Below are 13190 nucleotides of genomic sequence, written 5' to 3'. Positions count from 1 at the left end.
AAAACAATCCATGACACACCAGCTGCTAGCTATATGGTGGACGGTGGCTTGAATGCACTGGCCATCACCTACATGTGGGCACAGGACACATGTACAACTCACTCATCACTTTGACAGGAATGAGCAAGACCAGAGAGGAACAGGTCACGCCATCCCCCAATTTCACTGACAAATTGGAGGAACGGGAAATACCTGCAAGCACTCCACCATGTTACACGGAGCTTCGGTCAGTCTGCAACATAGAAATGGAGCTTTAAAAAGATCCAAATGTTAAAAAAAATATGCAAAACTCACCTTGACCAAAGCGGAGTGCAGATAGATATTGTGGGGCATGATTACAGCTCCAACAATTCCAACGGCTTGCTCCAACTGACGGGTTCCACAGCCTGCACAGAAGGGAACAAACATCCCCTTCAGTAGCTGTCCCTGGTCTGGGTGTACAGTCACATACTGGAAGGCACAGAAACAGAGTTTTGACATGAGAGAAAAAAAAACTTATTTAGCAGAAATGATAGATTATTTAACTTGTACAAGCAGCATTTTAAATGACATACAGCGTATCTAAGGTGATATCGTTTCCCAGAACTGATTATGAATTTTTACATAGATTGCCACAGTTTTGAAGAAAGGCAGTTTTGCACATAATCTCCTACTGCAGCAGCAGATGAAGCTGTAGGACTAGTGTCGCTCCAACACTTCATTTTGACCTGAAGCTTAACTGATGAATGGGACTGTGATATGGTGACACCAATCACAATGAATAAAATGAGGCACACAGAGGTGCATATCCTTATTTACAAAAGTATCCTCTTCACACTGTATGGCCACAGAGCAGGTTTACCAAGCACACTGTATGCTATAGTCAAAGCTCAGTAAACGAATTTAGGTTACTCCAAGTAACAGTCTTACAAATACCATTAAGTGGAACATGGCAGACTTGGGAGCTTAGGAACAGGAAGATCAATTACATCATGACTGAACTGTACCAAACCTGCATCTCACTACCTTGGTTCCATAATCCTTAATGATTTCACCTCGCAAAAACCTCAGCAATTTCAGTTTAGCAATCTCTAACTGATCCCCAATTGACCAATGGTATGGTGTGGGATGAAGGGAGGAATGCAAGAATATAATTATCTTTTGTGTGAATAACAACTACATCACAGTATCCCTGAAGGGTCGGATGTTGATTTAAAGCTTTTACCCTGTCCTTCTGGACTCTTCTGACCAAGGAAAGTCTCTCCATCTATGAGCACTTACAATCATCTTAATTCAGTTAGATCACTCCTTAATCTTCTGCACAACAAGCTAATCTATGCACCTAGAGTCTTTGTAATTTAATCCTTTCAACCAAACATAGGTTCAAGTGGCTGTGGTTACCCATACACAGAGTAGCTGCACACAACTGCCATGACAATAATGCTAAGAACTGCCATATAATTTAGCACAGCACACAATCAAGGCCTCAGAGGCATAGACTATTGCAATTGGTTCTCAACAAGAGGAGTTGAGCACAAGAGCACATGGTCCATCTGAACACATGCTTGTGTTCTCCCCTCTCCCTGTTGCAAAAAAAATCCTGCCTTGCGATGTTGAAGGCATGTTATCCAGATGTGACAAGATAATCCATGTATGGAATTGGGGGGAGCAAGCTGGTGTGACTCAATGATCAGCCTGCATTGTAGATTCTGCTGTATGAAAGAGGGAGGGAGGGGATGGTATAATCAGGAAAATGGACAGTCTATATCAGTGAATCTGTTCCTGTTGATAGAATAGTGCAATGTGGATAATCTGAATGAAAACATTGGCAATGCTACAGAATATTGCACTAATAAACCTAAATTTAGAACCAAAATCCATAGAATAGGAGACAATATCAAACTTGTGCTTTAAGACCTGTGGTTCAGAGGACGAACATATAGAGGGGAGAAGATGGACAGTTGCAAAATTTAAGGAGAAAGTGAGGATGCAGATACTGGAGATCTGAGTTGAAAAGTGTGACGCTGGAAAAGCACAGGTCAGACAACATCCAAGGAGCAGGAGAATCGATGCTTCGGGCACAAGCCCTTCATCAGGAATGTGTGTGTGTTGGGGGGGTGGGAAGCTGAGAAATAAGTAGGAGAGTGGGGGTGAGGTAGCTGGGAAGGTGATAGGTAGATGAAGTTGGGGGGTGATGATGATAGGTTGGAGGCAAAGTGGAACCGATACATGACGACGAAGATGGACAGGTCAAGAGGACGGTTCAGAGTTGGAAGGTTGGATCTGGGATGAGGTTGGGGGGAGATGAGGTAAGTGGTGTGGAGGTCAATATTGATGCTGTGTCCCAAGGCGGAAGATGAGGTGTTCTTCCTCCAGGCTTGGATTTGGCAGTGGAGGCAGCCCAGGACTTGCTTGACCATGGTGGAGTAGGAGGGGGAGTTGAAGTGGTCAGCCACAGGACGGTAGGGTCTGGGACACATATACCAAACAACCCCACTGCTTCATTTTATTCCATGGTTTTGAGACAGACAAATCAATCATTTCAGAACATTAAAAATAATGAGGGGTATAGACAGAGTTGGTAGTAGCTGTCTTTTCCCTAGAATGGGGACTTCAAGTCTAAGGGGCATATTTTTAAGGTGAGAGGAAAGAGATTTTAAAAAGACATGAGGGGTAATTTTTTTTCCACAGAGGGTGGCTCGCATGTGGAATAAACTTCCTGGGTACAATTACAACATTTGGATAAGTACATGGATTGGAAAAGTTTGGGCCAGGAGCAGGGTGGGGCGGGGGGTGGGACTAGTTTAGTTCGTGTTTAAAGTCGGTAAGGTCTGATTGATCTGAAGGGTCTGTTTCCGTGCTGTATGACTATTTTAGAAGTCATTATGAAACAAGCATAACACACCAAACCATGAAATGTTCTATATGGGTTAACATACACTTAAATTATAGATGGGCTACAAACACTGTAAATGTAAAAGCTACTGAAGAAACAAAATTTATGTATGTTTACCTCATATCCAAATGTAACTGCCATAACTGTAATGAGGAAGCCAAAGAAAGCTTCCAGTTTTCGCAAACCTGAGGGAGGCAGAGGATTCCAGTTAGAAAGGCATGCATTTATTAAAGCATTTTACCATGACTCAAACATCTCAAACCATTTCACAGGAAATTATACTGAAGTGAAGTAGTCAGTCAATTAACATGCCAGCCAATTTGCACTCAGAGTCCAAACACCAACAATGAGTTAAAAAGTCCAGTTGATCTGATTTTAGGGTTTTAAAAAAAATCTTGTGGGATGCTGGTTTTTGGGGGAGAACAGAGAGAAGAATATTAGTCAGGACAGCTGAAGAACTCCCTCTTTCAAAAAAAATACTATGGGATCTGTAATTAAATCTGTTCCACTGATTAAAGTTGCTGTCATTTTTAAAGGAAGACACCTGTGACAGGGAAGCACTCATTCAGTATTACACTGACATGTTAGCCAGCATTAACTGCTCAAGTGGGGCCCATAACCTTTGTATTTAGAGAAAGTAACAAGGAGTTACACTTGGATCAATCCAAGAACATGAAGACATTAGGTATGAGGCAGTTGTAAGTGGTGCACTGAGCAGCAAATAGTGTGTCTGGTCTCAAACACCCAATTCAGAGCATTCTGTATTATGAAGAGTTCCGTCAGGAGTGGTGGGAAGGGGAATCCAGCTTTAAAATACAGAATTAAGAAGTCCAAATGCTGAATTCTACAACTTTTTGGGCATTTACTTCCCCATCTTTCAGACATAAATAGGTTTGCGCCTGCTGAATCAGCCCATCCTATTCCAGCTAAAAGCACGCTTAATGCAAGGTTGCTGGTGGAACATGGTGAAGCCTAACTTTCTCCCCACAAAAGTGGCCATTTATCAGTTTCTGCATTGAAGATAGATCACCTATTTGTTTGCGCATTTTTGCTGAAGCATCCAACTTTCCTAGACTACCCTAATGTCTTTGCAATTGCTGTTGCATTATAAGCAGCAGATTGGCATTTCATATGAATTGGTAGAAGGGTCAAACAACATCACAGGCAGTATTTTCACTCTTCACAACAGCGAGAAAGTCATATTTGCAAACTACCTGGCATTTGCCTGGTCTGTCAGATGTGAGTCTGCTACTTCCATTTCACTCAGAGGTAGTAGCTGAGCTTTGTTACCTGCTGCAAGCAACAGTACAGTCACCTCCCAACTATTGCGACAGCTTTCTCAGTAACCCGGAAGGTCACTGCAGCATTAGGCTTTCGTGCAACAGGATCTTTCCAAAATACTGAAGCAGCTATCTACCAGAAATGTTCATTCGTGTGCAAGGGGAGTTCTGTCATGATTGCTGGAGTTAAACAACTGTCCACTTTCCAGGGAGAAGAGTTCAGACTGCTTGAAGAGCACGCTGTTGTCAGATTTGAGTTGTGGACTGGTGCTATTGAACGGAGTTTCCTCAGTACCCGCCCCCCCAACCCCAATTCCCCTCCCCTGTACTGTGTTTGAGACTCAGCGCACTTTCCCAACTGGGGTGTAACAGCAATCAGTGATCTTCGGAAAAATGATTTGTTGCTTGGGCTTTTCTTGCTTTGGGATGTTCTGTGGGCAGGTGTGAAAATGCCACTCCCTCAAGGATAGCCTTCATTTCAGTAATTCCCTGCACCTGAACAGCAATGAAGACAGGAAGCCTCTGCACTCTGTCCACTGGCCACTTATGGTGGATGTAAAGGCTGCGGCCAATGCCTTTTGCTCTTACGCTAATGTTTGTCTGAAGGCAAGCCCAGAGATACCAACTGCATGCCCATAAAGGGGGCATATAATGTAAATGTAGTACTCAGAATTGATGAACTGGAAATAACTTCATATACAGTGATTCATTGGTGGGGGGTTACATTACTGGTCACTTTGTCACAGGAGGCAGTTCTATCTTTTGGTTCGGTTAGTCTCAGCTCCGGGACTAGAGGTATTGGCCACAAAGGGCAAGAGCATCGAGAAGCACCGCAGGAACTTCAACCTTTGCAACTGCTCAACAAGTTCAAGGCCCTTGCAACCTGTGTGCATAATAGCAGGGGCAGCAGGGAAGATGACCAAAGTGACCATAAAACCGTGATAGGAGGTGGCCACTGAACTTGTTCTTTTGATGGTGGTGCTGACATGGTAAAAAGTGCAGTAGTGAGAGACAATATAGTTTGGGGGGGGGGGGGGGGGGGGGGAGGAAAGGGAAGAATAGATATGGTTCTGTGCAACAGAGCATGAGATCTGAAGGCTGTGTTGACTGCACGGTTTAGGAAATCCTGTAAGTTGAAGAGGAACTTCAGAGAGTTCCTGTATCCAGTTGTGGCACACGCAGGTAACAATGACAGACAGGACTAAGAGGTTTTACTTAAGACAGTATCAGTAAATAGGGATTAAATTAAAAACAACCATAAAAGGCGACAATCTCTTGATAACTACCTGAGCCATAAGTGAATTTGCAGAGAGCAAATAAGGTCAGAGTTTAATGTGTGACTCTCAGGTTGGTGTGGGATAAACAGGTTGATTGATGGGCATGAGACCAGTACTTGGAGAAAGAGAGAGATGAACCAGTGAATCAGGTTTCATTTGAACCATACTGATTGATGTCCTTGCAAATGTATAACTAGGTTTGTAGAGGGGGTTTAAAATTAAACAGAATAAGAAATACAGAGGTAGGAAGGGCTCACATGGAAATTTCAAAAGTTCATGAAAAACAGACAAGGTAATACCACAGGCAGAAAAATGGATAATGATAAAGTGAGACAAGAAGGAACATACAAATCTAAGAGTGTACCAAATCAGATCACAGCATTTGTAACAAGATGGATGACTTAATACAAATGAATGGGTATGAAATGAAGGCCATTACAAAAACTTGATTGCAAAGCTGGGAACCAAATATCCTAGGGTGCAGGACATATTAGAAAGAGAAAAAGAAAGGGAACAAAAACAAAAATTACAAGAGAGACTCTGAGTCGAGCAGCATCTGTGGAGAGAAAGCAGAGTTAATGTTGAGTCCAGTGACCCTGGATCCAAAACCCATTCTGTAGAAAGGTCACTGAACTTGAAACATTAACTCTGCTCTCTCTGCAGACAGGCAGTCCTGTTGCGTCTCTACAGTAATTTCTATTTTTGCTTTAGGTCTTCAGCATCGGAGTTCTTTGTTTTGTTATACAAGGGTGGGGGGGGTGACTGTGTTAAGAAAGAATGAGATCAGTACAACAGTTAGAAACAATCTTGTTTCTGAAAATCAAGATACAAAGCAGTTTAGACAGGCAACAAAAAAAGTGAGATAAAATGATTACTCGTGCAAGTAGCTTATCAGCCTGGTAACAGTAGCTACACTGTAGGGAATATAAATCAATAAATGTTGGGCAGTTGTAAGGAAGTGCGTGCAGTAATAATGGAATATTTTAATTTGCATATAAATTATCAAATCAAACTAATAAGGTCACCTTGAGCATAAGGTCACAGAGTATATTTGGAAGTCTCTTAGAAGCATGTTTTAGATGTAGGTTTGCTCGCTGAACTGGAAGGTGATGTGTTTTCAGACGTTTTGTCACCATGCGCAGTAACATCTTCAGTGAGCCTCCGGATGACAGCGTAGTGGTGTAGCCCGCTTTCTATTTATATATTTGAGTTTCCTTGGGCTGGTGATGTCATTTCCGGTGGTGACACAATTTCCTATGGTGATGTCATTTCCTGTTCTTTTTCTCAGGGGTGGTAAATGGGGTCCAAGTCAATGCATTTGTTGATAGAGTTCTGGTTGGAATGCCATGCTTCTCGGAATTCTCGTGCGTCTGTTTGGCTTGTCCAGTCACAGTAGTGTACAAAATTCCATGCAAGGACTGCACAAAACACTACATAGGACAAACAGGAAGACAGCTAACAATTCGCATCCATGAACACCAACTAGCCACGAAACGACACGACCAGCTATCCTTAGTAGCCACACACGCAGATGACAAGCAACATGAGTTTGACTGGGACAACACTACTATTATAAGACAAGCCAAACAGAGAACAGCCAGGGAATTCCTAGAGGCATGGCACTCATCCACAGATTCAATCAATAAGCACATCGACCTGGACCCAATATAGCGACCACTGCAACGGACAGCTGGAACTGACAACCGGAAGCGGCAGAGACAAACCACTATAAATGCCGGAGGAAACATCACAGAAGCGCTTCACAGGAGGCTCCCAAGCACTGAAGAATTCAGGAAACCTAAACACACAAATAGAAAGCGGGTCATAACACCAGTGCTTTGCCGGAGACTCACTGATGATGTTACCTAGTATGGTGACGAAACGTGTGAAAACAAACCTCCCAGCTCAGCGAGCAAACCGACTTCCAGAACTTCAACCTGAGCTACAAATCTTCTCAAAACCTCGCTAGAAGCATGTTTTTAAACATAAATCAAAGCATTTAAAAAAAAAAAGAGTTGGTTATAATAGGACTAAAACACAAGTTAAAAGGCCAGAAGTAGCTAAGAAGTGTGAGAGGAGCTATTTTATAACCCACAAGAATATTGCACTGAGAAAGACACACCATGGCCAACTCGGAGTTAAAAATTGCATGTTAACATTTTAGGTCCAGTGATCCTTCTTCAGAGCTATTCTGAAAAAGGGTCATGGGACCCGAAACATTAACACACTGCTTTCTCTCCACAGATGCTGCCAGACCTACTGAGTTTCTCCAGCAATTTTATTTCCAGCATCTGCAGATCTTTGTTTTTTTGTTAAGAAACGCATGTGTTTGAAAGAAAAGGCTATAATGCTGCAATAATTAGCGGCAAGTCCAAAAACTGAATATTTTAGGAACTAGCAAAAGATGGCTTTAAAAGAATATGGAATGAGAAGTTAGAATGAGAGTTTCCATGTATATAAGAAAGAAGACTTCAAAGTAGGCATCCTTGGAAGAGGCTTCGCAGTAAGGTTGAAATCAACTGGAGAACGTGAGGAATGTAGATGCTGGAGATCAGAGTCAAGACTGTGGTGCTGGAAAAGCACAGCAGGTCAGGCAGCATCTGAGGAGCAGGAGAATCCTGATGAAGGGCTTATGCACAAAAAACATTGATTCACCTGCTCCTTGGATGTTGCCTGACCTGCTGTGCTTTTCCAGTATCTGCAATCTTCACTTTCTCCTATAAGGAAGGAAGGGAGTAGCTAAAGTAAATGACATCCCCTTTGAAGAGGTGGCTAAGGAATTAATAAATGAGAAACAAGGAAATGATTTGGATTTTGCACAAATATTTTACATTTCACTTTGTATCTTCTACCATTAAGAGAATGCCAAGAATCATAGACAATCAAGGGGCAAAAGGCAAGAACTTCAAATCATCCGGATATCTAGAGAAGTAGTGTTAAGAAAACAGATGAGACTAAAGAATGACAGTTCCATGGACCTGATGGTCTACAATCTAGGGTCTTAAAAGCAATGGCTGGAGAGACAATCTTCCAAAATTCTCAAGTTTCTAGAAAGGTTCCAGCAGAATGGAAAACTGCAAATGCAACATTTATTCAAAGGCAGAAGGCAGTCAGAAAACAAGAAATTAGGAGTCAGTTAGCCTAACACGCGCAACCAGGAAAATGCTATAATCAATTATTGAGGTGGTCATAGGAGGATATTTAGAAGATCATAACACCAGGACAACACTTTGTTTGAATGAAAGAGAATCAATGGAACAAGCAAGGTAGATAAAAGGGGATGATGATGTATAGTTCCTTTGGATTTCCAAAAGGCAGGTGTCACAGCCAGCCAGTGATGCACTCCATGAATGAATTTTTAAAAATTTATATGCAAGGTAACAGAGTCATAGTCATACAGCATAGAAACAAACCCACCGATCATGTTCCCAAACTAAACTAGTCCCACCTACCTGCACTTGGCCCATATCCCTTCAAACCTTTTCTATTCATGAACTTAAATAATGTCTTTTAAATGTTGTAACTGTACCTGCATCCACCACTTCCTCTGGCAGTTCAGTCCACACATGAACCACTCTGTATAAAAAGTTGCCCCTCTTCTCCTCTTGCCTTAAAAATATGCTCTCTAGTTTTGAACTCACCCACCCTACGCAGAAGACCTTTGTTATTTACCCTACCTATAACCCTCATGATTTTATAAACCTCTATAAGAGGTGACCCCTCAATGCTATTATGAAGTTGAAGGTGTGTACTGTACCTTTAAGAGAGAGTGAATGGTGCTGTGAAGTGAGAGATTACAAGCACCTGTGTATATGACTAGATGGCAGTCTCAGAGTGTACTGGAAAATTGAAAATATAACATTTGGTTGTGAAATGGATACCGGAGTTGATTGCTATTTTGACAACAGTTTAAATTTAACCATCTTAAATTATGCCCCAGGATACGAAAACCCAATAGAGTTTGAATTAATTGTTTTGCCAACATCGAACCAATGAGACAATCTGATGTTGGGGATATTAAAAAAAGCAGACATTTTGAAATTGGAAAGAGAACAACTGCCATCAGCACAGATCCAAGAAATTAGGAACACTCTCTATCAAAAGGTACCTTTTCATATGAAATATATTCGAAGTAAAAAGACAGACAACAACCCAAGGAGATCTACAGCTGGAAGAAGAAAAAACAGAAGATGACAGCCACTGCGTGGTTTTGATTTTAAGTTGATGTAATTTTAGTAAGTGTCTTATTGGAACAGCACATTGTTATAGAGTTGGAGGCAGGTAATAAGCAGTTAGAGAAAGGGTGGGGCTTAGAGTTATGAATATTTGTTGTTTGATGTTCACTTTTAGAGTTAAAGAATAAATTGATATTATTTTCTTTAAATATTTGAATTTGAGAGTCCTCGGTCATTCATATTTTCAGAGGTTACAAAGCGAGGTGAGCTTTTCTGGGTGTTTGGTTTAATTAGCAGAGGGGTTCACCGCCATGCCGTAACAACGCTCCAGTGGAAAAACTCCTAGCCTATCCAGCCTCTCCTTATAACTCCAACTCTCCATTCCCAGTTACATCCTGGTAGATCTTTTCTGAACCCTCTAAAATTTAATAATGTCCTTTCTGTAGCAAGGCGACCAGAACTGGACACACTACTCCAGAAGGGGCCTCACCAATATCCTATACAACCTCAACAACTCCTATACGCAGAAGGTCTGAGCAATGAAGTTATCAGATTACAGACGGAGGATTGGCTGAGTAGAGATAATTTTCAGATTGGCAAACTATAACCAGTGGGATGCCATAGGGCTGTGTGCTGGAATCTCACCTTTTTATAATCTATAACAATGACTGGACTGAGGGGATTAACTATACTGTAGCCAGGTTTGATGATGATACAGATAAGCAGAAGCACTACTCGTACTAGTTGCAAAGAGTTGTCATTGGATTCAAAACCCTGTTTCTTTCCCCACAGATGGTGCCAGACCTGTTGAGTTTCTCCGGCACTTTGGATACAGGAGATCTGAAATAAAAACCAACTAATTTGCTTTTATTCTGTAGAAAGACTAGTTGTGAGAAGGATGCAAACAGCCTGAAAAGGAATATAAATAAATTGTCTATAAATGTGGGAAAATGGGAGGTTGTCCATTTTGACAGAACAGAAAAGCAGATTATTATTTGGAGAGAGAGAGAGAGAGAGAGAGAGAGAGAGAGAGACTGCAGAACGTTGCAGTGTAGAGGGATCTGGGTGTGGTTGTACATGAACTACAAAAAACGTTAGCAGGCAGATACAGTAATAATTAGGAAGGCAAATGAACATCGGCCTTTATTCTAATGGGATTGGCATATAAAATGTGGGAAGCTCTGGTATAACTGTACAGGATAGTTGGTTGATGTGGTTTCACCAATATGTATTAGTTTGGTCCCCTTACTTAAAAGGATACACAAGTTTGCATTGGAGGCAGGCCAGGGAATGTTCACTGGACTTACTCCTAGGATGAAGGGGATATGTTAGGAGAAAAGATTGAGCAGATTGGGCCATAGCCATTGGAGTTTAGAAGAATGCCAAGTGATATTATAGAAACACAAGATGCTAAGGGGTCTTGACAAACTGGATGCCGGGGAGGCGACTGAGTCTATAACCTGAGGGCACAGTTTCCAAATAATGGGTCACCCATTTAAGACAGTGGTGAGGAGAAAAGTCTTATGAATTCAAAGTTTTTGGAATTCTCTACCCCAGAGAATATTGATGACACTCTAGGTTGAGTTAGATAATTTTTGATCCACAATGAGTCAAGGATTCTGGGGGAAAAGGCAGGACAGTATAGATAATTCACAATCAATCACAGCAGCCATGATCTTAGTGAAGGACAGAGTAGGCTGAAGGGACTGAATGGCCTATTCCTAATTCTTACATTCCCATGTTCTCATGTTGCAGCAACATGCAAGCTACCCCACCTGTCTTGTCTCCTATCTGGCAGCACACTGCTGTAGCCTGGAAACACCCTGAAAGTTATGAACAGAAAGCAAATACCAAAGGAGTAGCAACAAAGCGATATGCTCAGTCATTTCATTCCCTGTACAAGGGTATCACAAAGCGATTTCTGTGCTGTTTGTGATATCAGGATGCACCAAGATCTGTGCACAATGTAAGTTTTGAGAAATGGGGGAAGTTTCTTCGTTGTTTTACAGAAGCTACAAAAGAACATTGAATTCTTCCATGCTTTCTGTAGCATCAAGGTGGCAACATGATGGCCCAGGCTAGAACCCTGCACCCACTGAACTCTGCCACTTCCACTTGTCTCATTGAAAAACGTAGGCTTTAACAGGAGGTCAACCTTAACAGCAGGCCAATCTCATTTGCTGCATTAGGATCTAAAATGAGTTGTTTAAAAAGGGAGGTTTCTGCATTGCGTTCAGTTTTCAGGTGAATCACAGCACACCTTATAGCAATGCTGTTCCTTCAAGTTAAACATAATCTGTCCACTCCCTTTATTGGCAGTTATCTGTGAATGATCTCATCAAATTATGTACTGCCTCGTTCACACGACAGGCCTCAGTGCAAAAAGCAGAGACACATTTAAGGAGAAGGTTGTGTATTGCAAAATGAAGTTGTGAGAGTCAATTGTTGCTGCTGTCAGCAGAGCCCCAGACATATAATAGAGTATAGCCCTGATTCTAGGAGCCTTGCAAGATTTTGCTTTTTTTTGTTGCCACTCATGTATCTAACATGTATAAAAACTCATCCCATGTTTAAACATCTCCAAAAGAAACTTGTGGCTCAATCTTCAACAGCAGAATAGAGACCTACCTCGTCCAGGTATTAGACAGCCGGAGCAGGCCAGAGTTATTTTTGTTTCAAGATCCTTTCAACACCCACATAGTCTTGAATTCATACTGACCTGGAGAGTCCTCATTATCACTCCGTAATGGAACAGTCACAAGTTAATCATTATACAGTTGACAAAGGTCAGTTTGAGCTCTCATGTGGCAGGCAGTACAAATATATGAAGACATGTTCTTACACAAGGCCTTCAGGTAATGCTGTCAGAGAACACAATGTTTGTGAAGGAAGCACCTTGACAGGGCAGCTCCTGTCTCACCCATGTTCCAGTCATTCATCATCCAGTACCATACACCGGGCTGAATCACTGCAAAGTGACACATCAATGTAGAACAGAACCCATTGTCTCTCTCATGCCTCAGTTCTGGAAGTTTCACACAGGAGGAAGCACTTTTGTTGTTTATGTCGAGATTCTGAAGCAGAGGAAGCAGCTTTGACTCATTTTATATTGCACAAGCTTAGTCTACATTTCGCTGTCAATGTAGAGACCCCGTTAGCCCCCTGTCAGCTTAGTCCGGAAGGGCAGCATCCAGGCGGAGTTCAGCACCTCTTAGAACTGATTTTTTTAAAAAATCAACTGCATGATCCAACCAAAATGGAGATGCCAGCTTCAGTTGTCACCACAATCAATGTATATGTTAGGCTAGATAGAAGGAAGAGCCCATGAAACCTCCAGGTGAGTTTGCTTCAAAATGTAATATTACTTACAGGTAGAAGTGCCATTGTATTTAACAGAAATACCCAGAGCAGATACTCCAGGTCTATTCCTTACAATGTCATCCAACATAGCAATCATGAAAACCTCCAACAGCAGAGGTGATGGCAGATATTAGATCTTTCTGCTTTTTCAGAAAGCATGGGTCAGGGAGCCTCTCCTCTAACCCAAAATAAATCAGAGGCTCACAAGATTAATCCTGGATAC

General features: G+C 41.8%; 1 protein-coding gene across 6 annotated transcripts in view; it reads right to left on the bottom strand.

The window, feature by feature from the left end:
• slc11a2 (solute carrier family 11 member 2) overlaps window positions 1-13190 on the bottom strand; it is a 95761-nt gene that overhangs the window by 33617 nt on the left and 48954 nt on the right. For all 6 annotated transcript variants that reach the window (XM_087985560.1, XM_043681780.2, XM_043681777.2 and 3 more), the window contains exons 8-9: window positions 2993-3060; window positions 295-450 (exon numbers count right to left, since the gene is read on the bottom strand). In XM_087985560.1, the coding sequence (XP_087841686.1) occupies window positions 295-450; window positions 2993-3060 (224 nt within the window). The remainder of the gene's footprint in view (window positions 1-294; window positions 451-2992; window positions 3061-13190) is intronic.

This window comes from Chiloscyllium plagiosum, unplaced genomic scaffold, assembly GCF_037043375.1.
Source record: "Chiloscyllium plagiosum isolate Xiang-an unplaced genomic scaffold, Cpla_swu_hap1 HiC_scaffold_53X, whole genome shotgun sequence".
NCBI classification, from domain to species: domain Eukaryota; kingdom Metazoa; phylum Chordata; class Chondrichthyes; order Orectolobiformes; family Hemiscylliidae; genus Chiloscyllium; species Chiloscyllium plagiosum.
This window is presented reverse-complemented; position numbering and strand designations above follow the sequence as displayed.